The sequence below is a fragment of the Lepidochelys kempii genome, chromosome 9 (genome assembly GCF_965140265.1).
Source record: "Lepidochelys kempii isolate rLepKem1 chromosome 9, rLepKem1.hap2, whole genome shotgun sequence".
Classification (NCBI taxonomy): domain Eukaryota; kingdom Metazoa; phylum Chordata; order Testudines; family Cheloniidae; genus Lepidochelys; species Lepidochelys kempii.
This window is the reverse complement of record NC_133264.1, coordinates 63,699,007-63,724,059: the sequence shown is the minus strand read 5'-3', so window position 1 is coordinate 63,724,059 and position 25,053 is coordinate 63,699,007. Positions and strand designations below refer to the sequence as shown.

General features: G+C 49.7%; 1 protein-coding gene across 5 annotated transcripts in view; it reads right to left on the bottom strand.

The window, feature by feature from the left end:
• LOC140917590 (gamma-aminobutyric acid receptor subunit gamma-4) overlaps positions 1-25,053 on the bottom strand; it is a 110,861-nt gene that overhangs the window by 40,708 nt on the left and 45,100 nt on the right. For all 5 annotated transcript variants that reach the window (XM_073360731.1, XM_073360730.1, XM_073360732.1 and 2 more), the window contains 2 exons: positions 24,488-24,636; positions 23,902-23,969 (listed from right to left, as the gene is read on the bottom strand). In XM_073360731.1, the coding sequence (XP_073216832.1) occupies positions 23,902-23,969; positions 24,488-24,636 (217 nt within the window). The remainder of the gene's footprint in view (positions 1-23,901; positions 23,970-24,487; positions 24,637-25,053) is intronic.

Here is a 25,053-nt window from a genome sequence, read left to right as displayed (position 1 = left end):
TCCTTTTGGCCCAATCTTCCAATTGGTCTAGGTCCTTCTGTATCCTATCCCTCCCCTCCAGCGTATCTACCACTCCTCCCAGTTTAGTATCATCCGCAAATTTGCTGAGAGTGCAATCCACACCATCCTCCAGATCATTTATGAAGATATTGAATAAAACCGGCCCCAGGACCGACCCCTGGGGCACTCCACTTGATACCGGCTGCCAACTAGACATGGAGCCATTGATCACTACCCGTTGAGCCCGACAATTTAGCCAGCTTTCTACCCACCTTATGGTGCATTCATCCAGCCCATACTTCCTTAACTTGCTGACAAGAATACTATGGGAGACCGTGTCAAAAGCTTTGCTAAAGTCAAGAAACAATACATCCACTGCTTTCCCTTCATCCACAGAACCAGTAATCTCATCATAAAAGGCGATTAGATTAGTCAGGCATGACCTTCCCTTGGTGAATCCATGCTGGCTGTTCCTGATCACTTTCCTCTCATGCAAGTGCTTCAGGATTGATTCTTTGAGGACCTGCTCCATGATTTTTCCAGGGACTGAGGTGAGGCTGACTGGCCTGTAGTTCCCAGGATCTTCCTTCTTCCCTTTTTTAAAGATTGGCACTACATTAGCCTTTTTCCAGTCATCCGGGACTTCCCCGGTTCGCCACGAGTTTTCAAAGATAATGGCCAGTGGCTCTGCAATCACAGCCGCCAATTCCTTCAGCACTCTCGGATGCAACTCGTCCGGCCCCATGGACTTGTGCACGTCCAGCTTTTCTAAATAGTCCCTAACCGCCTCTATCTCCACAGAGGGCTGGCCATCTCTTCCGCATTTTGTGATGCCCAGCGCAGCAGTCTGGGAGCTGACCCCACAGAGGGGTACCCCACAGAGAGGAATACCCAAGTGCGCCTTCATGAGTTTCAAGGGGTTTGCAATTGGGTGGCGGCAGCATCTACCAACCCAAGGTCAGAGAGAAGCTGTAACCTTGGGAGTTTAATACAAGCCTGCAGTAGCCAGTATTAATTTTTAGAATCCTTGTGGGCCCCCACCTTCTGCACTCGAAGTGCCGGAGTGGGGAATCAACCTTGACACAGGTCAAAGAACAATCAAGGAGACATTCACTCACTCCACAGCCCCCTACTTACTTAGCAAAGCCTTTCTTATCACACAGCATTTCTGTGGCACGTAGGAGCAATGCTTACTTGAGAGAAGCCACCTGCTGCCTTGATGCCAGCAATCTCCAGAGTCGTGAACAAAACCCAGGTTGGCCACGCTGTGGTGCATGTTGAACATGCCAGCCTCCCATCGGTGCCATCTCTCTGCCCACATTGCAACACCAATGGTGCATCTGCCAGCAGAAATCTCCTGTCCAACCATTTTCCTTCAGGCAGTCTGTATTGAGGATAGAGGGCCCAACCAACTATGAAATGCCTGCACACCCCATGGCACAATCTTCCCTGCAGATTAAATGCATCAGCAGTTTGTTTCAGTCTGTAGCTTCCGCATCCAGCATGGTGCCAAGCAAGGGAGAGTGTAGACAATGTTTATCTAGAAGTTAGAGTGGCCGACCATCTGTAGAGCTGGATTCAGATTATTCTGGTCAGGCCTGGTTGGGATTTGGATGACACTTGTGCAGAGGTTGCAAAGCGTTTTGCCGGGGTGGCGTTAGAGCATCAGCTGAGCTGCTGGGAGGGAGTCACAAGATGTTCTGCAGACGGAGCATGGGTTTCCTCATCTGCGTGGTGGCCCAGATAGCTGGGGCTGCTGCAGATCGGAACGGAGGTGCTTTGGCAGAAAGTGCAAGGGAAGTTTGCACAGCCTGTGCCGTAGCCAGGTCTGGAACTAGCAAATGCAATAAACCTCTCCTGTGAGCACTAATCCAAATGTGTACAAATCAGGAGGGGAGAAAAAGCAATTAACAATGGCTGGGAGATGCGGGGAAGGTGTGCATGCAGGGGAGAGTTAAGAGTGGCAGATAAAAAGAGGTAGAGAGATTCCTTGCTGGCTCTCAGACTGGCTGTGTCACCAAGCCACTGCTGTTCATGTGTAATTTATGCCTTTGGTGATTAAAAGCCAGACCCTTGTAGGCTCACACAGAAGGCATTCTAGAGTCTGATTAATGCATCGTTCAGCAGGTGGGACTGACACAGTTTTGACAGGATGCAAATTCCATTTCAGATCTACATTGCTCTGTCCAGTTATTGAACTGCTCATGCGTGCTAAGTGAGGCAAGAAGAGGATTCTCTCACAGATGTTTCTCTGCTTCCATTCATTCCTTTCAGGAAGGGGGCTGTCATTCTTTTACACTCAGGGGAATTCACTCTCCATGCATATGCAACCTGAACATCCTGCACACTACCCCACCAGTGGGACCCCAAGCCAGGCCTGCCAGTGACCACCCATAGCCATTGAATTCCAGGTAATGTTCTTCAATTAATAGTTATAAACGTACACATTTTGGCTGATAGATCATGCACTTTTAACCAATAAACTTTAATGGAGATATTAGAGCTGGTCCAAAAATATTAAATGGAACAGTCTGCCAAAAAAATAAGTTTTGTTGAAATCAAAATGTTTTGTGGGAAAGTGATTTAGACAACACTTCCTCTGGGAAAAAGTTGAAAAGAATCATTTCAGCTTTCCCATTTCATTTCCATAAGACAAAAATGTTTTGATTTGACTCTCATTTTGATTAATTTCATTTTGACATTTATATAAAATACTAAATATAACATAAAGTCTAAATGAAATTATGACATTGAAACCAAACTACTCCACATTATGGAAACAAAATGTTTTGATTGTCTCAAATTGAAATTTTGGGGAATTTTCATATGTCAAGTTTTTTTTCTGATTCAGCATGAAAAGAAATTCAAACTGTAATTTTCCAGGGAATGGAAATTCTGGGTTCTGACCAGCATTAGGAGATTTAATAATTTTATTAAGATGATGTTAAAATAAAAAGAAAACGGTACAGAGTTTAAGCATAGAAATTTCTGGTTATCAGGGAATAAGGTACGGATTATCAAAGGGTGCGAAGTTCAGTTTAGGAACGGGTGGTGTAAGGAATACATTATCCGTAATATCCGCAATTGGGGGTAAAAGATTAACGGGTCAAAGTACAGACACTGAGATATGGGGGTATGTTGTTCATGTAATGGCTATGTTCAGGTGTGGAGTATAATGAGTGGATACGATGATGAGGATGGATTGTTCAGTGAGTTTATGGTTCCAGTTCATAAGGTTCAATGGAAAAAGTCTCTCAGTCCCTTTCTCATAGATGATGCACGATGTCGTTCCGGCTCACACCTCCTGGTACTGTCGGTGGCTGGTGATGTGTTCGATGTAGATGTCCCTGGACCATCGGATGGTGGCCGCGACCATGAGGCGCCGCATGAGCTGTGCGTAGTGTCGACCGATCCCACAGGTCCTCAGCACACGCTCGTTGCAGGGGTCCCAAGCGCCCAGGGCTCCGACGATCAGGGCATCCATCTGCACCTCGTAGCCCTTCGCTCTCAGGGTGTCTGCCAGGGGGGCGTATTTTTCCAGCTTACGAGCTCAGGCTTCACAGAAGCCCGGAGTCCTGTTCTCAAAGGAGACCGTGATGTCGACGCAGATGATCTTTTTCTGGGCGTCATCGGTGACTACCACGTCAGGTTGCAACTGGCTGTCGGTACCGGGGATGGTGCAGTTCACAGTGACCTCCCCCAGGCGCGGTGCGATGGCTTTCACCAGGCGGTTCTGGATGGCATTGTGGTGCAGCTGCCAGGCTCTGGAGCGGGGCTTGCAGCTGCACAGGACGTGGGGCAGGGTCTCGTTGGAGTAGCCTACACTTCCTGCAATGCTTATCTCGGTTCCCGTGGCGGACGGCCCCGTTGAGCGGGACGCAGTTGAGCCAGGCACGGTGGATGAACCGCCAGTCAGCAAAACGGATGAAGCTGCCCCCGGCGAGGAAGTGGTTGTTGGTGTCCCACTTGCTGGTCAGTTCGAAGGCTTTACCCTGATCCGGTTTACGCTTCAGGGTTTCCATGTACAGTGAGTAGATGGCTGCCTTCAGGGTCCTCTCCAGCATGCCGCTGGCGCTTGAGGTGACGATGGTGTTGTCATCAGACCTGATCTGTGGCACAAGGACTCCCAGCTCCTGGCACTCCTCGCACCACTCCCAGCGGCAGCCAATGCGCTTCCACAGGTGATGCGTGGCGTTGCGAGTGCGGGACCACAGTGAAGCGATGTCGTGCCCGTCCCGTCCGAATTCACCATCCAGGGAACCGCTCAGGAAGGTGGCGATGTCTTGGTTGGAGGGGGCTCTGCCGATCCGCTTCTTTGTCGCGTCATGGAGGGCGTTTGGATGTTCCTTACCATGGCGTCGGGACGTGTCAGCAGGCGGAAGGTGTGGGTGATCACCGCAATGTCACACAGGTCGCCCATGAGGGGGACATTGGCACCACCATGCCTGTGGGCGATGTAGACCAGCTCGTTGCTGGCTCTCTGGGGAAGGAACAGCCACTTCTTCACCAGCTGCCGGACGATCTTGTTTGCCTTGTTGAGGGGTACCTTCACCACAGCGGATCCCCTTCGGACGAATGAGATGCGGGGGATCAGGAAGGTGTTCAGGGCATTTATCTTCTGCCACTGTACTAGCAGAGAGGTGTTGATCTTGGTGGCATCCTGCAAGATCTCCTGGATGGTGTCCTTGGATGTCTGCTGAACACGGAAACCCGTTGGCATGCCGAGGTGCTGGTACGCCTGCCCCTCTGCCAGGGGGATGACGGGCTTGCCCTGGATCTGGAACCCCGTCGTCTGCACCGAGTCCCTTTTGCTGCCGTCAATGTGGAGAGTTGCGCACTTCTTTGCATTGAAGCGGAGCCCCATCCAGTCAGCAGCTCGACTGGTGGCATCTAGCATACCTTGGAGGCTCTCCGGGTCATCCACAGTCAGGACCAGGTCGTCCGCATAAGCCAGGACACTCGCCTTCTCACCGTGGAGGTTGAAGCCATCTGTGCCATTGGAGATCACTCGCCGCAATGGCTCCATGGCGAGGTTAAAGGTGATGGGGCTGAGGGGACAGCCCTGCTTATCTCCGCTCTGGATCGGGATCTCGGTGGTCTCCCCTTCAACCGAGTGAATGGTGGTGCTGCCTCCCTCGTACACCTCTCAGATCACAAGAAGGAAGTTCTCTGGCATCCCAAACTCCTGGAGCGTAGCAAAGATGTGATGGTGGGGCATGGACCCAAAGGCGTTAGCCAGGTCAAGCCACGCTACCGCACACTGCCTCCGCCCCCTTCTGGCCATTTCAATTGTGGTTTGGAGGATGAAGTTGTGTTTGTAGCAGCCCTCACAGGACATGAAGCCTTTCTGGATGGAGCTGATGGCTCCCCCGCTCACCGACCACTCTGTGACCCTCGACGCCAGGCAGCTGGCATAGAGCTTGTACATCATGGAGCAGAGGGAGATGGGCCTCCAGTTGCTGGGGTCATCCCCCACCCCTTCTTGTACACCAGCATCATCATGTCATCATGGCCTGCTTCCAGGAGCTGGGAGTCCGGCAGAATCGCTTGCATTGGTTGAAGAGCGTGGCAAGGACCAAGCGGCCGGGATCTCGCTTTTTCAGGAGGATGTAGGGGATGCTGTCTTTCCCACGTGCTGTGTTTTTTGTTTTTGAGAGTCTGGCCATCGCTTCCTTGGGCGTATAGTCAGTCTCCAGGACACCTGCTTCGTTGACACGGGGCAGGGAGCGGAGGCACTCTGGGTGCTGCGTGTTATTCCAGGCTGTGAGGTCAAATACAACCTTGAAGTAGCTATAGAGATGCTCAGATGGGATCATGCAGTAGGGTGAGGGCCCGTCTAGGATCTCCTTCATGACCTTGGAGCGGTTCGCCCGGTACAGCTTTTGGATCCTTGAAGCCGCTGCTGGATCATTGCGGCGGCTGGCGTCTCTACTTCTGGCTCCCCTGGTGGTGGTGGTGTGGTTCAGAGCAGGCGTTCTGTGGGCAGAAGGGGCAGTCTCCTGGTTCGAACTCCTCCTGGGAGCAATTTCCACAGACAACGAGGAGGTTGAAATCATCAAAGGTAGCTGCTGCTTGTAGCTCCTCGGTCCAGGCGGTCTGCCATGGAGTGGCAGCCCTCACCATCGGCCACTAGCCCTCAGGGCCCTCGACCTCGTCTGGTGCAGGCTTTGAGCCTGCTGCTTGGTCAGCCTGCCGTCTATCTTGTGAGTCAGGATTCCCTTCGGTTGGGATCTCTGGTAGGATGCTGGCATTGCTAGTGGTCGGAGAGACACGGTCCAGCTCGGGGGTTGCTGGGACACTGCCGATCCTTCTATGAGTGGCTGCTGCCTGGGCGGTTGCTGCTGGAGCGTGAGATCTCCCGTAGGCAGTGTCCCGCAGAATGGTCCATCTGGCGATGAAGGCCTGGTGCTTTGGTGTGGCTGGGGCTGGTTCCTCCAGTGACATCTGGAGTTTGTAGGGCGATCTGGGGCGTTGCGCTGGCTCCTCCGACGGTTGGAGCTGGTAGGGTAGTCTGGGGCTTGGCACTGGCTCCTCTGGCTTCTGGAGCTCATACGGTGGTCTGAGGTGTAGCTCTGGCTCCTCCGGTGGTTGGAGTTCACAGGGAGGTCTGAGGGGTGGCGCTGGCTCTTCCGGCTACAGGATCTTGAGCAGCTATGCGCGTTGGGGCGCTGATCCTTCTGGGGACGGGGACGTACTGGACAGGTGGTGAGGTAGCACTGAGTCATCTCAGCATAGAGATCTGTTTGGCGACAAGCAAGGGTGAGACGGGCCTCCTGCTGGCGAGGACCTGGGTGATGTTCCCCGAGGAAGCAGGTACCTTCTCGATTGCAGCATCCCGTTCCGCTGGCCTGGCGATGGGGGCAGGCTTCTTGACGGCAGCTTGCAAGGTCAGTTTTCTTTGTTGAGGCTCAGGAGCAGCAGGCCGGCGCGCAGCAGGAGGGCTGGGAGCCGGGGCAGGAGACTGTGTTGTTCCCTTGAGGCATTTCCTGCGGGCAACTTGGTGCATCTTGCATTGCTTCTGCGTCTCGAAGGGCAGGCTGCAGAGGGCACAACTGAAGGCGACCCGCTTGTTGTGGCATCTCTTCAGGTGCCTGGTGACGCCACCAAGGAGGTGGAAGCTTCGGGGTGGAGAGCAGATGGGGCAGATCATAGAATCATAGAATATCAGGGTTGGAAGGGACCCCTGAAGGTCATCTAGTCCAACCCCCTGCTCGAAGCAGGACCAATTCCCAGTTAAATCATCCCAGCCAGGGCTTTGTCAAGCCTAACCTTAAAAACCTCTAAGGAAGGAGATTCTACCACCTCCCTAGGTAACGCATTCCAGTGTTTCACCACCCTCTTAGTGAAAAAGTTTTTCCTAATATCCAATCTAAACCTTCCCCACTGCAACTTGAGACCATTACTCCTCGTTCTGTCATCTGCTACCATTGAGAACAGTCTAGAGCCATCTTCTTTGGAACCCCCTTTCAGGTAGTTGAAAGCAGCTATCAAATGCCCCCATATTCTTCTCTTCTGCAGGCTAAACAATCCCAGCTCCCTCAGCCTCTCCTCATAAGTCATGTGTTCTAGACCCCTAATCATTTTTGTTGCCCTTCGCTGGACTCTCTCCAATTTATCCACATCCTTCTTGTAGTGTGGGGCCCAAAACTGGACACAGTACTCCAGATGAGGCCTCACCAATGTCGAATAGAGGGGAATGATCACGTCCCTCGATCTGCTCGCTATGCCCCTACTTATACATCCCAAAATGCCATTGGCCTTCTTGGCAACAAGGGCACACTGCTGACTCATATCTAGCTTCTCGTCCACTGTCACCCCTAGGTCCTTTTCCGCAGAACTGCTGCCTAGCCATTTGGTCCCTAGTCTGTAGCGGTGCATTGGATTCTTCCATCCTAAGTGCAGGACCCTGCACTTATCCTTATTGAACCTCATCAGATTTCTTTTGGCCCAATCCTCCAATTTGTCTAGGTCCCTCTGTATCCTATCCCTCCCCTCCAGCGTATCTACCACTCCTCCCAGTTTAGTATCATCCGCAAATTTGCTGAGAGTGCAATCCACACCATCCTCCAGATCATTTATGAAGATATTGAAAAAACCGGCCCCAGGACCGACCCTTGGGGCACTCCACTTGATACCGGCTGCCGGATGAACATGTCTGCAGCGAGGGGGTACTGTAGGTACATGATGTCCTCATTACCTTGCAGCAGGGGGGGGTTCCAGCAGCATCAGTGGTATCGCTGGCTGGTTCTTCCTGGTGTGGGCAGGTGGGGTCGAGAGATCCAGCTGGGCGGGCATCCAGCAAGATCCCTCTGGGTGGTTTCTGAGGCTGGGCAGGCATCCGGAGAGGTGCTGGTGACCCTCTGGGTGGTCTCTGGAGAGATGCTGTGGAGATTCCTCCCTTGATGGTGTGTAGAGCAGTGAGAGTACCACCAGCGTCAGGAACCTGGGCAGCTGCGGGGTGGGAAGAGGTCGCCTCAGGCAATTTGTAGCTGGAGAGCGGGGGGGGGGGTGGTGGGGCTCTCCGTTGGCAGCTGCTGGAAAGCGGGAGGACTATCCCTTGGTGGCTGATGCTGTTGGGGAGCGGGGGGGGGGGGGGGGATGTTCCTTCTGGTTGTGATGTCCCGACAGGCCAGCCTCTGGATGCAGGATCTTTCTGGAGCAGCATCTCAGAGAGGGTCCTTCGAGGAGGCACCGTTCTTCCCCTTTGTGCTGCTGATCTGTAATGTCCTGGAGGCACCTAGGATCTTCTTTGTAGTCATTGTTCGAGAGACCTTCCATGGAGTACACGGTGCAGCTGGGGATGTCTCAGGAGCAGAGAGAGGATCTTCTTCCAAAGTCGCAGCAGCAGATCTTCAGAGCAGCATCGATTTTTTTCAGAAACGGCAGCAGGAGAATCCATCTTCAGAGCAGGTGTTGTAAGTGTTCATCAAAAGAGATTAAACTGATAAGAACCGATACTATGCTTGATCTTAGCTCCAAAGAGCTGAGCTCTTAATACACATAACTCTCCCCAGAAAAGATCAGAAGCTATCAACTCAGATAAATTAACCCCACTCTGAAAATATCTCCATTCTTCATGTGGCAACTATTGGTGCTTCTCAAAGGCCATTTCTTTCAAAATTGCCACTGTGGTTCTTTTCCCGGTATTTGGACGAATCAAGTCACGGTTTCTTGGGGATGAATGGAGCAGAATCAGGAATCAGACCTGGATTACTTGAAGTAGCCATTAATGGCCCATATACACTCTACATACCATGGTATTTTGGTAACCAGGTTGAGACTTCCTTATCTGTTCCATTTACAATGAACATGGTTGTGTCCATGCTGTGACTTTGTTCACAATACAGCTTTGTGTCACCTACATGTGTAAGTCCACACTTACCATGCTCCCAAACATGTCTGTGTCCGTGCGCTAGGGGTAAATTTGGGCAGCTCTCTCTCAGTGTCTCAGCAGAGGATAGTGCTCCTGGAGGACATTCAGAAACAGTAGCACCAGCAGACTGTGGAGCAATATCCTCCCTTACATAGTGCCGGGAGGAAGGAGGACTGACCAACCTGTTGGCATAGGCGTGTTTAGAAGGCCCTGCTGCCACAGCAAAACAGTGTTATGACTTAATTACAGATAGACAATCACATGCCATCCTAGGCCTCTGGAACGAGAGAGACAGGTGTAGCTGCTATGTGGTTGCAGGCAGAGCATTAACCAATGGGTGAACTTTTAAGACTGTGTCATTAGTCAATGTTCTAATGAAAGAAATGGAAAGTTGAAGATGCATGACTGTGTGATTTTGCTTAATTGGCAGCAGCAGAGAAGGTGTTAAGAATATGGGTGGGTATCCTTGCTGGTTGAGTGAAGGATGGAGAATCGAGAATTATGCAGTCACTTGCAGACCAGGCCAGGAGTGAGTGTGAAATGACAGGAAAAACCTTCAGTCAATGTCCTTCATGGAGGGTCCCTATTGATTTCAGGGCAAGTGTTAAAAATAGCTTGGCCAGACAGAAAAAAATCAACAGCAAGATCAGCTAAAGGATATGTGCTTTCTCCCAGTGCCGCCATGAAATGAATTCAGAGTAGAGATGTTCTTGCCAGGAGGAACATCTGGAATTTACCAGAGATGGTCACTTAATTATGAATGTTGTCTTCTATGTTGCTCAAAGTCCTGAGGCCCTTGTCTAAGTTACTTGTTACACAAGTAAAGTCACCTGCCTCCCTGCATTGAAATTCCAGTGGTGGATTTAAGACTCTTGATTGAGTACAACCAACTTTCCTGTTTCAGCATTTGATTGGGGAGCACAGATGTTCATTAACCTCGGGGCTTTGTTCTCTAGAAATACATCCCAAAGCAAACACTTTCCCCAGGAGGCAACAGATCAGATTTTCATTTTTTATTGAGCTCTCTTCTTAAAGTGACAAAAACCCAACTTTTCTTCCATTGCTAACTGACTCTGTATGTTTTCTACACAATAAACTGCTTATAAATAAGTTACCGACATGGATGTCACTGAAAGGAGATAGCTGGAGGGGGATTAGTGTATGTTCCGCTAATAAATGGAGTGGGCTGCATTATCCATTGTGAATAAATCAGCCCTTTTCCTCTTGGGGGGCTGATCCTGATTTCTGTGAATGTGTTTTATGTGCCATGGTCAGTAACTGTTCAACTGGACATTTGTTTGTCATGGTATGTGATTGGTCATCTCAGGCACATGATATTGTTCCTGGTCCCGGATTGATCAAGCATTGTGGTGGTTTTGTTGTTTTGTTTTTTCGAGAACAACTGTATCCTGGGCACTCTTCTCTGTGTACGGAGATACCAGGACTGGTATGAAGAACAGCCATTCCCCAAACATTTGTGTGAACAAGAACGGGTTCACGTGAACATTCCTGAATATCCATTAATAAGGGGTTGAAGCAAAGGGCTGTTTGAAAACCTGAACGAATAGCTGCAAACATTTTTGAAGATTCAAACAGCTCTAATAACGTCTAATAAGGACAGAATGATGAGCCATGGTTAGAAGCCAAGGGCTTAATCCAAAGCTCTCTGAAGTGAATGGAGCTCCAAATAAGCAGTACACATTTTCAGACTGGATAGGATAGTACTCAGTACATCTACTTCAAATGCAGACCGTATTCTTCTTCATTTTCAGTCAGATACTGACCCAGTTACACTGGCATGAATCCAGAGCAATGGCTCTGAAATCAATGGCGTTATGTTGGTGTGTCTGGGATGAGAATCTGGACCTTTCGGACTTATGCAGTTCTGTAATGTTGCTGTGTGCTGTTACACAGACATCATTTTCCACCCCAGAGGTGGAATATTTGAACAGATGAGTGCTGAGCTAAGTGATTCCTGTCTAGATTGTTTGTTTGTGAAGCACTCTGAGATCTTTCAGGAAGAGAAGCATAATGTAAACGTAGGATTTTAATATTATTGGGGAAAAAACATCACTATCTATAGAATTATATTGTGCTGAGCACCACAGTATCTGAGCACCTTAAAACCCACCCCCCCAAAAGGTGTATTACACCCATTTCAGGACTGCAGTCTAGTTTCCTCCCTACTTACTCCAGGGCAGTCAAGCTAGTACAGTCACGATGTAAATATTCCTTTTAGCCTGGCAGTTTTTTTTAAACAGGAGAGGAAAAAGAGTCATAAAGCAACTGACCTGTGATTTGCACACATTGATTTAGTGGCAACGCCCTGGCTAGAACCCAGGAGGAAGTCTGAGTCCCATTTCATGCTCTAACCCAGGGGTGGGTAAACTACGGCCACGGGCCATTTTAAGCTGGCCCGCGAGCTCCTGCTGTGGTCCGGGGTTTGCCCCGCTCCGGCGCTCCAGCCGGGGAGCAGGGTCGAGGACTGCACCATGCGGCTCCCAGAAGCTGCGGCATGGCCCCGCTCTGGCTCCTACATGCTCCAATGGCCCCCTCCAGCGCTCCAATGGGAGCTTCAGGGGCTGTGCCTGCAGACGGGGCAGCATGCAGAGCTGCCTGGCTGCGCTTCCGCGTAGGAACCGGAGAAGGGACATGCCGCTGCTTCCAGGAGCTGCTTGAGGTAAGTGCCGCTGGGACCCTGTACCCCTGAGCTTCTCCCCACGCCCCAACCCCCTGCCCCAGCCCTGATTACCCTCCTGCCCTCCAAACCCCTTGATCCCAGCCTGGAGCACCCTTCTGTACCCGAAACCTCTCATCTCGAGCCCCACCTCAGCCCCAGCACCCCCAGCCAGCGCCCTCACCCCCTCCTGCGCCCCAACCCCAATTTCATGAGCATTCATGGCCCGCCGTACCATTTCTATTCCCAGATCTGGCCCTCGGGCTAAAAAGTTTGTCCACCCCTGCTCTAACCACTACACTCACTGTCTTCAAAGCAAGCTATTGCTCCGATACAGAAATGACAGACTAAATAACCCAAGAGTTTGTTTCCATCTCTCTTTTCACCTGGAGGTCGTAACAAGGGATCCCTCTCAAGTCAGCTTTGTGGAACCAGACCTTCCTTCGTAGCAGTCCCTTTTGTCAGTTTTAACTCTGAAACTCTCCTTCCCTGACTACTTGAGATATATATGAAAGCAGTTGGTGGGGAGTTTTCTTCACTCAAGCTGCGCTTATACTTTACATGATAAAGTGTGTCCAATGAGGATTTAATTTATATTTTACAAGACAACGTTTGTAAGTTAATTACGCATCAGCTGATCATGAACAAACATGGGCCTTTTCCCCCCCTCTCGGTGTTTTAACAAGTGCGCCATAGATGCAGATCTATTCTGCAGCAGTTCAAATCTTGGAAAATATGTTCTTCATAGTCAATTTAGTTTGCATGCTGCATAGTAACTACTGCAAGTAGGTGCAGCATTATAGATGTAATAGAGGCACTACTATTTGCTAAAGAAATATGGAAGGATTATAAAAAGCACACATTCGGAGATTTAACTGCTGTGGGGGTCTATCCAACCATTTATGCAGAGAGCTGCACGAATAATCTGCTATGAATAATGTATGAGGAAGCAGTCCAACTTCCATTGAAGTCGCAGGCACTTAAGTGAGCCGGATTTGGCCCTAGATGAATTTCACAGGCCTGCTTCTCCCTTGTGCATCTTGTGTGATCATTTGTGCCAATGCAAAGTGGGTACAAGAAGCTACCTACTCAGAATGGCAATGTTTCCAGCGTTTCAATCAGCTCTGGTGTGGAGCACTGCGCCTATCCCACCACGCCCAGAACAGCTCTCCAGGGCGTATGGTCTAATGCCACCTGTTTGGGTTTTTGGCTTGTTCCATTCCCTTTTTCCATTGTCCTTGCAAATACCATGGTGAAGAGCCACCAGCCTCCAATGAGTCACTGCGGTGTTGACTCATGTCCTGGGGCTTACAACAAGGAGCACCATCACTTTTGCGCACTCAGGGAGGTGCCGTGCTTAAGTTTATTATTGCTGTGTTTATTCAATAATTGTGTGATTGTCTCTGTGCTTGTGTGGTTGAGTTTTGTGCTTTGCTTTGCAGGGGAATGAAGTGTTGTATCTCAAGGATCCAGAGAGGGGAGAGGTCTGAGCCAGAGCCTTCTGTGAGGACACAGCATTCCATGGCCCAGGAAGTTCTCTATCTCGTGCTCCCCTCCTAAGCCAGTAGGAAACGTACTGCTCCCCTCCCATCCATGCCAACTCTCATAGACAGTTTGCAGACTCCCCAGGGGTTGAAATTTGTTCACTCACATTATTTAGTGAACTCTTATTTTTACCGAGTTATTTCTTTAGCTTTAAACACCCCGGAAGGAAGACTCTAAGTGCCTTTGACACCAGTTAACACTGTAATCTATAGTGATAAACCCATCACACAACAAAAGAGCTGTAAATCCCTCCAGCAAACAGCCACCATCAGCAAAAATTAATTAAAAAGCAGAACTTCCTGGTCCCTCAGGTCTCCAACAGAAAGCATCACCCCTCCCCGCATGGCCACAGCCTCCTCCCCCTGCCATCCCCAAATGCCTGTTCTCACAAACACCATCAAAGAGAACAACTATAGTTTTGCAAATGATTCACAATGAGACCAAAGAGATAATACTGAGATTTGCAAAGCTGCTGCCAAGGGGAATTGGGCACCCAAATGCCATCAAGATTAATGGGACTCTAACTGGGCATCCAAATCCCCTAGCCGGCTTTGAAAATAGCAGCATTGTTTGTGACAGCTCATTTGGCCAGCCATGTTCCTGGCCCCCGTCCAAGCATCTCAGCGCACAGCCTCTGTAAGTGTCTGTGTCAGAGCTGTGCCCTTGAATAATGAATCAGGACGTTTTTACACTTGCCCCATCAGATGCAGTTGGAGGCTGGGATTTCTGAGGTGAGTCAGGTGCCCAAATCCCACTGAGAGATGATGGGAGCTGGGTGTACAGCTTCCTTTGGGCCCTTTAGAAACCCTGGCCTAGCTGTGTGGTTAGCTTGGAGACTCAGCTTTGTCAATGTTACCTGAACTCCTAACAGTAGCATCAGCCTCTCCACTCTCTCGTCCAGGCCTGTCCTCGGGTGGCCTCTAAACATACCCCTGGTGGTGAGGGTGGCCTCATCCTCTGCCAGTCCTCCCTCCTGGATGGGAGGGGTCTTGGACTCCCACTTCTGGGGCCAAATGTTACAGGGTGACCCTGACATGGGTGCCCTCCAGGAGCTGAGCTTGGCAGCACAGGCATGACCTGCCTCAGTTTCCTCCTCCAAAGACCTATTGCAAAGACCTATTGTCAACAGCAAATTCAACTCTTTTATTCATATAAAAAGCCACAGTCCACAGATCCCTCATGGTAAAAAGAAGTTCTCCCATCTCCCCAAAGGAGAACAAGGTGACAAGGCAGCAGTTCTTCAATCCCATTCCCAGGTCACCCACTCAAAAGTCATTAAGCATGTGATCCCAGTTCCTTTAGCCCCACTCCCCTGGCCATCTGCCTGAGAGCTCCCAGGCCTGCTTCTCTCCCAGGAACCTTCTCCTATAGCCCCACATCAGGTCTCCTGCAAGAGGCTCCCCGCAGTGTTTCACTGCCCAGGCCTCCTCATCTGAGTCTCACCCCTGCTCCTGGGGACCTCTCTTCCAAGTCAACACCTTGCTTCTGGGCCCAGCTTACGCTGACCACACTGGTTCTTCTTTGCATTCCTAGGGGCCTCTGCACAAGCCTCCCTGCCACTCAGCAGGGCTCCCCAGCTCTAACCAGTCCGCCCAACAGCTTTCCCCCAAACTCACCCCCCAGCAGCTCACCGTGACAGCTCACCTTCAATCTTCCGACAGCTCCTTTCCTTGGCAACCCCCGGGGCTCCTTCTGCCTTTCACCTGTTTCCAGGCACCTTTCCCTGGCACCCTCCCGTCTTCTAGGGCCAGCTGGGAGACAGCTGACCAGGCACAGCTGCACTTGCCTCCTTCCTCTTAAAGGGACCAGTCACATTGTGACAAGGCCCTTCTCTTCCTTCAAGCCTCTCTCCTCGAACTTCTCCTTAGCAGCTTACCTCCAGCTCCCAGGTCAGACCCCTCCTTCATCTCCAAGTTCTCTGACTGCCTCTCCTTGATTGGCCTCTCCTCCATCCTCATCATCACTGGGGGCTTCATTGTCTTTGCTGATGTGCCCCTTACCCCTTTCCCTCTGCCCTTTCCTCCCTAGGGCCCACACACTGGGTCCATAGAAGTCAATGGGAGTCAATCTGATTGGGATTTAGCGCATATTCTTATTCAGACTGCCATGCCCATCCTGGCCATTCCCTCAGGGAGCTCACTATCAGCCATTTCCACTCTATCTTCAGCCTGCCTGTGATCTCACCTGCACTGATGACTCCCTGGTGATGTTCAAACAAATGAAATGTTTGAAATGACCCTATGGGGTGAAAATGACCCCATGGGGTATCTTGCCCTGCTGTAAGGCTGTATTTCATCACACTGGTTAGTCAGGTTTCAGAGGAACAGCCGTGTTAGTCTGTATTCGCAAAAAGAAAAGGAGTACTTGTGGCACCTTAGAGACTAACCAATTTATTAAATTTAAAGCTCATGCTCAAATAAATTGGTTAGTCTCTAAGGTGCCACAAGTACTCCTTTTCTTTTTACTGGTTAGTCAGTGCACCCAGGGACTTTGAGTGTAGGTCAGATCAAATCAACAGCATGCCCCAGAGAAGGGACATACCAAACAACACAGCTTAAAACAATAGCTCATTTCTGCTGGGCACGTACATTACAGACTCTTCCCCCATGCTCCTGAGCGGGTGCAAGACCCCTCATTCCTTCCCTATGTAATCTGTGCCTGTCCTAGGAAGGGAGTTTAATCTCACACACCTGGTGGATCGTGGGAAGACCCAGAATTAAACCAATCAAATCAGCAACCCCACTGTGTCCCAGGCCCTGAAGCCGCCCCTTGCAAAGAAATGTGCTGTAATAATGACTCCTAAAGACACCTAACAAAGCCCTTTGCTAAAGAAGAGTTAAGGATGAAAGTGTTTTCAGTGGAGTCCAGTTAACATCCAAGCCACAAGATGACCATCTGGAAATGAACAGGGAAGGGATCTACTGGTTCCCAACTGCCATACACTACTTCCTCATTCATCGTCACCCTCACCTGATTTACACTGCCCACCCAACCCTGACTGTGCCCCTTAGCTCCCACAGAAACCTTCCCCACTCAGCTCCTGAGCCAAACCCAGCTCAGTCAGACTCCAGAATGGGATGTTTAGGTTTTGGAAACAAGATGAGGCAAGAAAAGGGCAAGGGCCGTTTTCAGAACACACCCATAGACAAGATTCTCCACTGCCTTCCCCCTGGGGCCATGCCTGTTCAAAGTGATGCAACATGCTACCAGTGCTTATTGATGCTTCAGCAGTGGCTAGAAGCCCCAGTCGAGGTCAAGACCCCATTGTGCTAGTCCTGCACAGACGCTGTCAGAGATGTTGCTGGCCGCGGGGAGCTTACAATCTGCATACAGAAGGTGGGGAAGTGATTTGCCACGGTCACCCAGCAGGTCAGTGGCAGAGTTAGATCCCAGGCATCCTGACTCTCACTCCAGCACGCCGCGAGGTACACCAGGCTGTCCCATGCTGACTTGAGAGTGTTTTACATCTGCTTTACAAAGGGGAAAGTGACTCTACCCGCTGAAAGGCAGGAGGGGAAAAAATCAGCCCCCAAATCTTTACCATACCTTTCTGATTTTTACCAGCTCAGCAGAAAAGCTCTCCCCTGGGTTGATGTGTAGAGTGTGAAGTTTCAGAGAGATCCTTCTTTCTTTTGTACAGGGATTGAGAGGTTTGTCCATTGTTAATAAATAACTCTAAGTATGAGCCAATAATCAACACACAGAGATGAGATAGATGGTCGTTTCAGTCTGTACAGGATACTGTAAAGCTTGTTTGCATTTTTTCAGCCTGTCTGCCTTCAGCTAGCTCCTGATTAATAACACTGTTCACACTGGATGATTGATGAGAAGGATCCTAAATTCACACCTAAAGCAGGGCCTTTCAAATCCCCTTTTCATTTTTAAGGAACAAAATAAGTTTTCTGCCCTGATGTAATTTATCATTTGAAGGTTGAACCAGAGATGAATAAGATGACAGCTCCCACCACTGATAAAATAGTGCCACATTGATGGATGAAGGGGATATTATAATTAATTTGCATTTCCATAGCACCCTACTCATGGATCAGGATCCCATTGGGCTAGGTAGTTAACTATTACAGTACGGTGAGAGACTGAACCTGTAAGCTAGAGCACCAAAAGCAAAGACCACTACTACTTGAGCTAAAGGAATAACTCCATCAGCCAGTAGCAGTAGTAGGCTCTTATATTCCAGGTGGCCCAGCCACTTAGAAGGGGTACTGACACGCTTAGCCAAGGTGCTATAAATAGTGATGTAACTGAAAGATGTTAGCATTTTGGTCCCTGTGTACTGCACCTTTACATTTAGAGGAGTGTCTGCTGCTAGCAGAGCTGTTTTCCAGCTCAAATGCAGAAGGTCACAAAGTGAGTCTCACACACTATGCTCTCGCAGGCATACTCTTGTTCTTTGTCTAGTTGTTGATTTCCTTACTTTGAAATGCAGGTCATCTTGACTGAAAGTACATGGTTTGTTCTTTGCATATGGGAAAACATCAGAGAGCGATCAGGCAACCAGGAAGAGCTCAGAGTTTGGGGGAGAAGTGAAGAGGTTCCTTGGTTAAAAAGCAGCAGCACAGAAAAGGTAAAAGATCAGATGTGAACGGTTTCTATTAAAACCAGACGGCAGAAGAATTTGGATCATATGTTCAGAGGCTTGGGTGGTGTATTTCTGTCAATGCCACTGAAGTCAGTACCAACAGAAAGTCCTAGTGAAAAGCAGTCTGCATTTGCTGGAGTCTGGAGAGCTAAGAACCACACAGAGTCAAAGCAGTCTCCTTAGGCCAGGACAAGTTCGGTCTCATTTCCTTTCATCACTCCTAAGAAGGAGCTACTGCTCCTCTGACACACGGGTAGAGTTGCAATGACACAAGTGGCACTTTGGCACCTGACTCCTATTGGAGGTCAGTGAGAGTTAGGCACCTACCTGCCACATGTGCCTTTGCAAACCTACCCTGCAGTCTCGGAGCTTTTCAAAAGTGATTCGAGTTCTTGGGGGCCACAGTTGTGGGGGTTCCAGCCTGAGATGTCAGGAAGTGGGAGCATTCTCAGCCAACAATATTAGGCTCACTTTTGAAACTCTTGGCAGATCTAAGTTGGATTCCCAGCTCCTCCTCCTTCCCTCTGACCAGAAGCCATGTTAGCAGCATGTGCATGTACTATAAAAAAATCCAACGGGGCCAGCTGTGACTCTGACACACAGCTGTCTTGCGGAGCCGGCGGCATCACGCTTCCCAGGCCCCGCTGCTTCGCCCTGAATGGTTCATCGGAATGGAAGTCCTAGCTGCAGTGATTATTTAGTGCACAGAAAGTTCTGCTTGTCAGAGGCTGCAGCTGTGTGAATCGGCCCACAAAAGCAACTTCTCTGCTGGAGCCCTGCAGATGTGGGTCATTTCCCAGAGCCAGCCATGCCTTAATGCTCCTTATGCACAGTGAGTGCACAGTGCCTGCACCAGAGACTCTGCACATTCCTGGATCCCAATTTAGAAAAGGATTAAAAACTTGCACTAATACTTAAAAACACCTCCCCCCTGCCCCCGAGCTCATGCTCTAAACTCCTGGTTGCATCTCCCATCTTCTGACTTATGTTTCTTTGCTTGGAGAAAGGGTAGAGCTTTGCAGGAGAAGGGGATTTTTGTAAGTGGAGGTCAGACAGAAATGGATCACTCTCACATGTCAATGCTATTGGTGCATATAGTGATCAGCTCTGTGGATCACAGGCCAGGTCCTCAAATGGTATAAATCAACAATGACCTCAATGGAAGCATGCTCCTTTACACTACCTGAGTATCTGGCCCCATGTCTACACGGCATGAACTCCCCAAGTTCCCTCAGCATTTGCTGGGCTGAGTGTAAGATATGGGGTGGGAACAATCTCCTTTGATTCTTACCAAAGCCTGTCCAGGAATCTGGAAGGATATTCCCTGAGCGTTACTCATAGACTGTAAGGCTAGAAGAGACCATCCTGATCATCTAGTCTGACCCCCTGCACATTGCAGGCCACAGAACCTCACCCACCCACTCCTATCATAGACCCCTAATCTCTAGCTGAGTTACTGAAGTCCTCAAATCACAATTTAAAGACTAAATTACAGAGAATCCATGATTTACACTAGTTTAAACCTGCAAGTGACCTGTGCCCCAGGCTGCAGAGGAAGGCGAAAACCCCCAGGGTCTCTGCTGATCGGACCTGAGGGAAAATTCCTTCCCAACCCCAGATATGGTGATCAGTTAGATCCTGAGCACATGTGCAAGACCCACCAGGCAGATACCTGGGAAAGAATTCTCTGTAATAACTCAGAGCCCTCCCCTTCTAGTGTGCCATCTGTGGGCATTGGGGATATTTGTACTAGCAGTCACCGATGGGCCACACACCATTGTAGACAGTCTCCTCATACCATACCATTCATACATTTATCAAGCTCAGTCTTGAAGCCAGTTAGTTTTTTTTGCCCCCACTGCTCTCCTTGGAAGCTTGTTCCAAATCTTCACTCCTCTGAGGGTTAGACATCATCTAATTTCAAGCCTAAACTTGTTGCTGGCCAGTTTATATCCATTTGTTCATGTGCCAGCATTGGCAGTTGATATAAATAACTCCTCTTTCCTCCCTGGTATTTATCCCTCTGCTGTATTTATTGAGAGCAATCATATCTCCCCTCAGCCTTCGCTTGGCTAGGCTAAACAAGCCAAGCTGCTTGTGACTCCTCTCATAAGGTGGATTCTCCATTCCTTTGATCATCCTAGTAGCCCTTCTCTGCACCTGTTCCAGTTTGCATTCATCTTTCTTCCACATGGGAGACCAGAACTGCACACAATACACAAAATCCAGGATCTGGAACATTGTGATTGCGGCAGAAAGTGGTGTGCAGAGAGCAAATTAATGTGCAGCTTTTGTGAATAAAGACACAAGCTCTAGGCCTCTGCATCTGCCTCTCCCTCACTCCAAACAAGGCACTGAGGGTGGAAGGAAGCCACATCAGCTAGAGAACACCTTCACAACAAACCATGTTCTGGCATGAAGGGGCTGCCCAGGAGCTCCAAGGAACTTTCTGCCTTAAAAGAGTTAGCAGATGAAACAGAGGGAGAGTTGCTGGGACACAGTGAGATGGAGGAGGCAGAGGTGACACATGGTAATGGAACTGTAGCAGCTGTCCAGCTGTCTGTAGCTTCACTCTGAGGCCTTTTGTTTTAGGTGTCCTGCACCTTTACATTTCTGAGGACTCATTTTGTTCCACGAGTCGCTGCTGCCTACATAGGAGATGCACACACTATGCTCTCCTATGGAGACTTTACTTTGGGTCTGTCTTATTGTTGTTTTCTCCTTGGTAAAATGAAAGCCATTTAGACAGACAGCATGTAGTCTGCTTTGTTGAGGGAAATATAATGGAACTCATGGAAACATGGGCAGCATTAAGAGCTCACAAATCCCACTGCTCACAGCGTGTTAAGAACTGATGTAAAGTGCTGCGCTGACAAAGGCATCTGCAGTGCACAAAGGATGTTATTAGTCCTACAAACTCTACCTGTTCTTGAGTGTCATCTACTGGCACTTATCTATTAACTAACTATTACATGTATATACAAGCAGAGAGCTCTCCTGTAACAGGTGGGATACACAGAACCAGACAGGGAACAGACAGGAGGAATGGACATGGAGCAGGAATGGGCAGAATACAGAGAATCAGAGTGACCGGTCCTGATAATTTTTAAGATCAGGGATTTTTATTTGCTGATTTTCTCAGACCTTACCATGTCCTCTCACTGGCTCTGAACAGCACATTAAGACCTGATGGCTGCATGCGGTGAGCAGCGGACTCTGTCTCACGCCTGAGATAGTGGCAGCAGTATGGAGCAATCATATGGGCTCATCCCACCTCATATCTCTTGCATCCCTCTAAGTCCCTCTCAGCTGATGCCTACGTTCCAGCACGTATAGTGCAGCTAGCAGCACTGGACAGTGCTGGCTTGGTTGTCTGCCTTACCCACGGGGCTACCTGGAATGCAGCTAAGAAATTCAACATGGCAGCCACCCTGCTGCACCCCGCCCCTTCTCCTTCTTGGGGAGAGGGGTGTTCTCATCACTTAGGTGTGTAACTTTCACCAGCCTTGAGCCACCTCCCTGAAAAGCACTGGGCAAGGGGAAGCAATGGAAGAGGCCCTCTGAATATAAGACGAGGGAGTCATTCCCTAAGCCTCCTGATAATATCTTCATTATTCAAGCAGTGCACAGCCAGGTCCCCATCTGGCTAGCTTGCATGCTGCCATCTGCAGTATATACTTCCCAGGGGCAAACACTGCTACACCTTATGGCTTAGATTTAGAGACAGTTCAAAAGTTTTCATCAAAACTTAAAAAAAACAAAAAAAACCCACAACCTTCACCTCACAGCCACAAAATGGTGGCTCAACCAAAATGAACCCATTTGCAGAACATCTTTGTTTTGGCTGAAATTGTCCAGTTTTCCAATGGAAAAAAAAAAAAGGAAACTGAAACATTTCCACTACAAACTTTCAGCTTCAATTTGTTTTTTGGCCAAAAAAATAAAATAAAATAAAATAAAATAAAATCTATTTTTGGTTTCCAGGAAACTCCCTCCCTTCCCCAGCCAAAATTTTACTGATAACTATCTTCAAAACCTTTCAGTTTGTTTCTTTATTGAACACATGAATGGATTTCATGAAAAGTTTTTTGGGGAAAAGGAACTTTTTAAAAATTTCTCCAAAAAAATAAATTGGCATTTTCCAATCACCTAGAGTTAACCCGTTGGGGCAGAGACGCTCTTTCTGTTGTGTGTTTTTACAGGGCCTAGCGCAATGGGGTCCTGGTTCTTGTGTGGGGCCTGTACATACTACTGCAATTAAAATATGAACATTAATTATGGCTGGTTCCATCCAGAACTCATACATGGCAACCTACAAGCTCATGCACCCATGTTTCACACTATGATTCCATTACCATAGCAACTATCTCCAGTGGGTATATTCCTATCTCTCAGTGAATTACACTGCTCTCTCACACAGCCTAACATCTCATCGTGACACACTGTCAACCCAGGAGCATCAGTGCAGTTCACTAGTATGAAGGTTGCCTGAGAATGAGAGCAATCTCCTTCCTTCCCGCCAGGCTGGGGGAAGCGGTCACCCAAAGATGCCTGTTCATGCATCAAAGACCAGCAAGACAACGGCATCCATCACTGTCAGAACATCCTCTGTCACTTGGTGGTGCAGGATCATTTATCCAAAGCGCAGGCACCTGGGGCATTTGGAGAAGGGGGTCCTGGAGTAATGGGGTTCACTCACCACTGGGTCTGGGGGTCAGCTCTTGTTCAGTCTAGACCCCCCCCTTCCATCACTCACTCGCCCCATGGTCCCTCTCACTCTCCAGGACTTGGGGTGCTCTCTCTTCTTGACTCAGCCCTCCGGCCAGGTCACTGTATCATTTTCTCCTTCCAGGGTTGCCAGACAATCCCACCAGACAATCTGCCCATGTACCATCTCAGGCAGTCCTCCATGCCAATTCCCAGTCTGTCCCACTTCCCCAGTGGCTGGTACGGGAATTTGGGCCCACCTGCTACTCCAGGTTCCAGCCCAGGGACTCTATCAGTGGCAGCCAAAGTCTGTACAATCTCAACCCTCACTGTTCATTCTTTGGGCTTCTTCCTTGCATAGGCTTTCTTCCCCACAACTCCTCTGGGTAAACCCCTTCCATCAGGGTCAGGATTCCAGGGCTTGTGGTCCCTGCTGGATCTCCTTCTACCCACCACTCTGTGCCCAGAGAGAGACTGCCAGCACTTTCCCTGCAACCCCACTCTGCTCTCAACGTTCTGGCATTATACAAGCCCAGCCTGCTCCTGCCCAGCTGGGCTTCATCATCCCTTAGACCTTAGCAGCCCTGCTTCTCCTCCAGGTACAGTTTATAAGGTTAATTGATCCTCATCTGAGCCACCTTAACCCCTTCAGGGCTGGTGTGTGTATGTGTGAGGGGAGGGTGAACACCCCATCACACCTGGATCCAAACTAGCCTTCTCTTTGGCCTGCAAAACCAGAACCCGACAGGCAAAGATTTCAAAGCCCCAGCCTTGCCTGTCTCCAGCAGCAATTAGCTGTGCTCTCCCAGGGCTCCTGGCATCTCTCCCCCAGGGAAGGAGAAGGAAATCTGGATCCCTCTGTAGACGTGCCACCTTAGCCATGACAGATGACACAGGGATGGGAATGACTTGGAGGCATTTCCAGGGGTGGGAGGCTCAGTCAAGAGCCCAAATTCTCACTCCCTACAATCTCCCTTCGCCCTAGTAGCCTTTAACACTCACCATCTGGATGACAGAGACCGGCCCGATGCTGTTCACATAGATATCCACATCGATGAATGTGGGCTTGACTGGAAAGAGAGTGAAAAGGATGTGGGTGAGCCAGGGGCAGGGGTGTACAGGGAGGAACATGGGAGTAAGGGGGGAACAGGCAGGCACAAGCTGAAAGCCCCTGAATTGAGGGCTGGGAGACACCAAGAGAACTATCAGCTCTAGACCTGGAATGTGGGCGCATAGATCAGGGGGTTCTAGAACAATAGCTTGAGGCTATTTCTGTTACGGAATGGGGACTGCAGGGAAGAACTCACATGGCTGGAGTCCCCTTTGCAGGTACTAGTGGACACTGCTGGGAAGAAGCTCACAGCACTGGATTCCCCCCAGCTGGTGCTGACAGGGCACCACTGGGAGGAAGATCACAGCACTGGATTCCCCTCTAGCTGGTGCTGACAGGCACTGCTGCGAAGAAACTCAAAAGGTCTGGAACAAACCAAGAATTTCCTGGAAGCGACCATTAAAAATGTACTCCCGCCCCACACACCAATGGGCCTGGAGACCCAGCAAAGGCTAAGGCTCGGAGGGGGGCACTTACTGCCGATGTCGGGCCTCAGTTTGTTGTCGTAGTTCTTCAGCAGTGAGTTGAGGATTTGTGTGGCATCCGTCTCCTGCGCCTTGGGGGTCAGGACCCAGGTTTTATTGATGCTGAGGTAATCGTAGTCATACTCCTCCATGCTTTCTGTCCTGGAGTAAATAGGCAAAGAATGAGCGAGCTGCCCCCATGGCACCAAGGCTACCCACCATCACAGAGATAGAGTAGTACTACGCCTCAGAGGAATACACCGCCCTTGGGAGTTTCTCTGTGTCTAAGGTTCTCCAGGTCTACCTCAGACACTTGCCCAGCATTGTCACTATGTCCCGGGGCAATGGGTAGATCAAACTGGAGTGGGAAGGGGAGCTGGATTTCCTACCATTGCCCTTTTTCTTTTCCCCACTCCAAGGTCAGCTTGAGGCATTTATAAGGTGCTCAAGGAGAGAGAGACTGGAGCTTTCCTTGCTACTAGGGTCAGGAGGGCTCCATTCCTTCCTTTGAACCACTCAGGGGAGCTGGCTATCCATGGAGGGGAAGCTCCCTGCACTCTCCTGGAGCTCCCTCTGGAG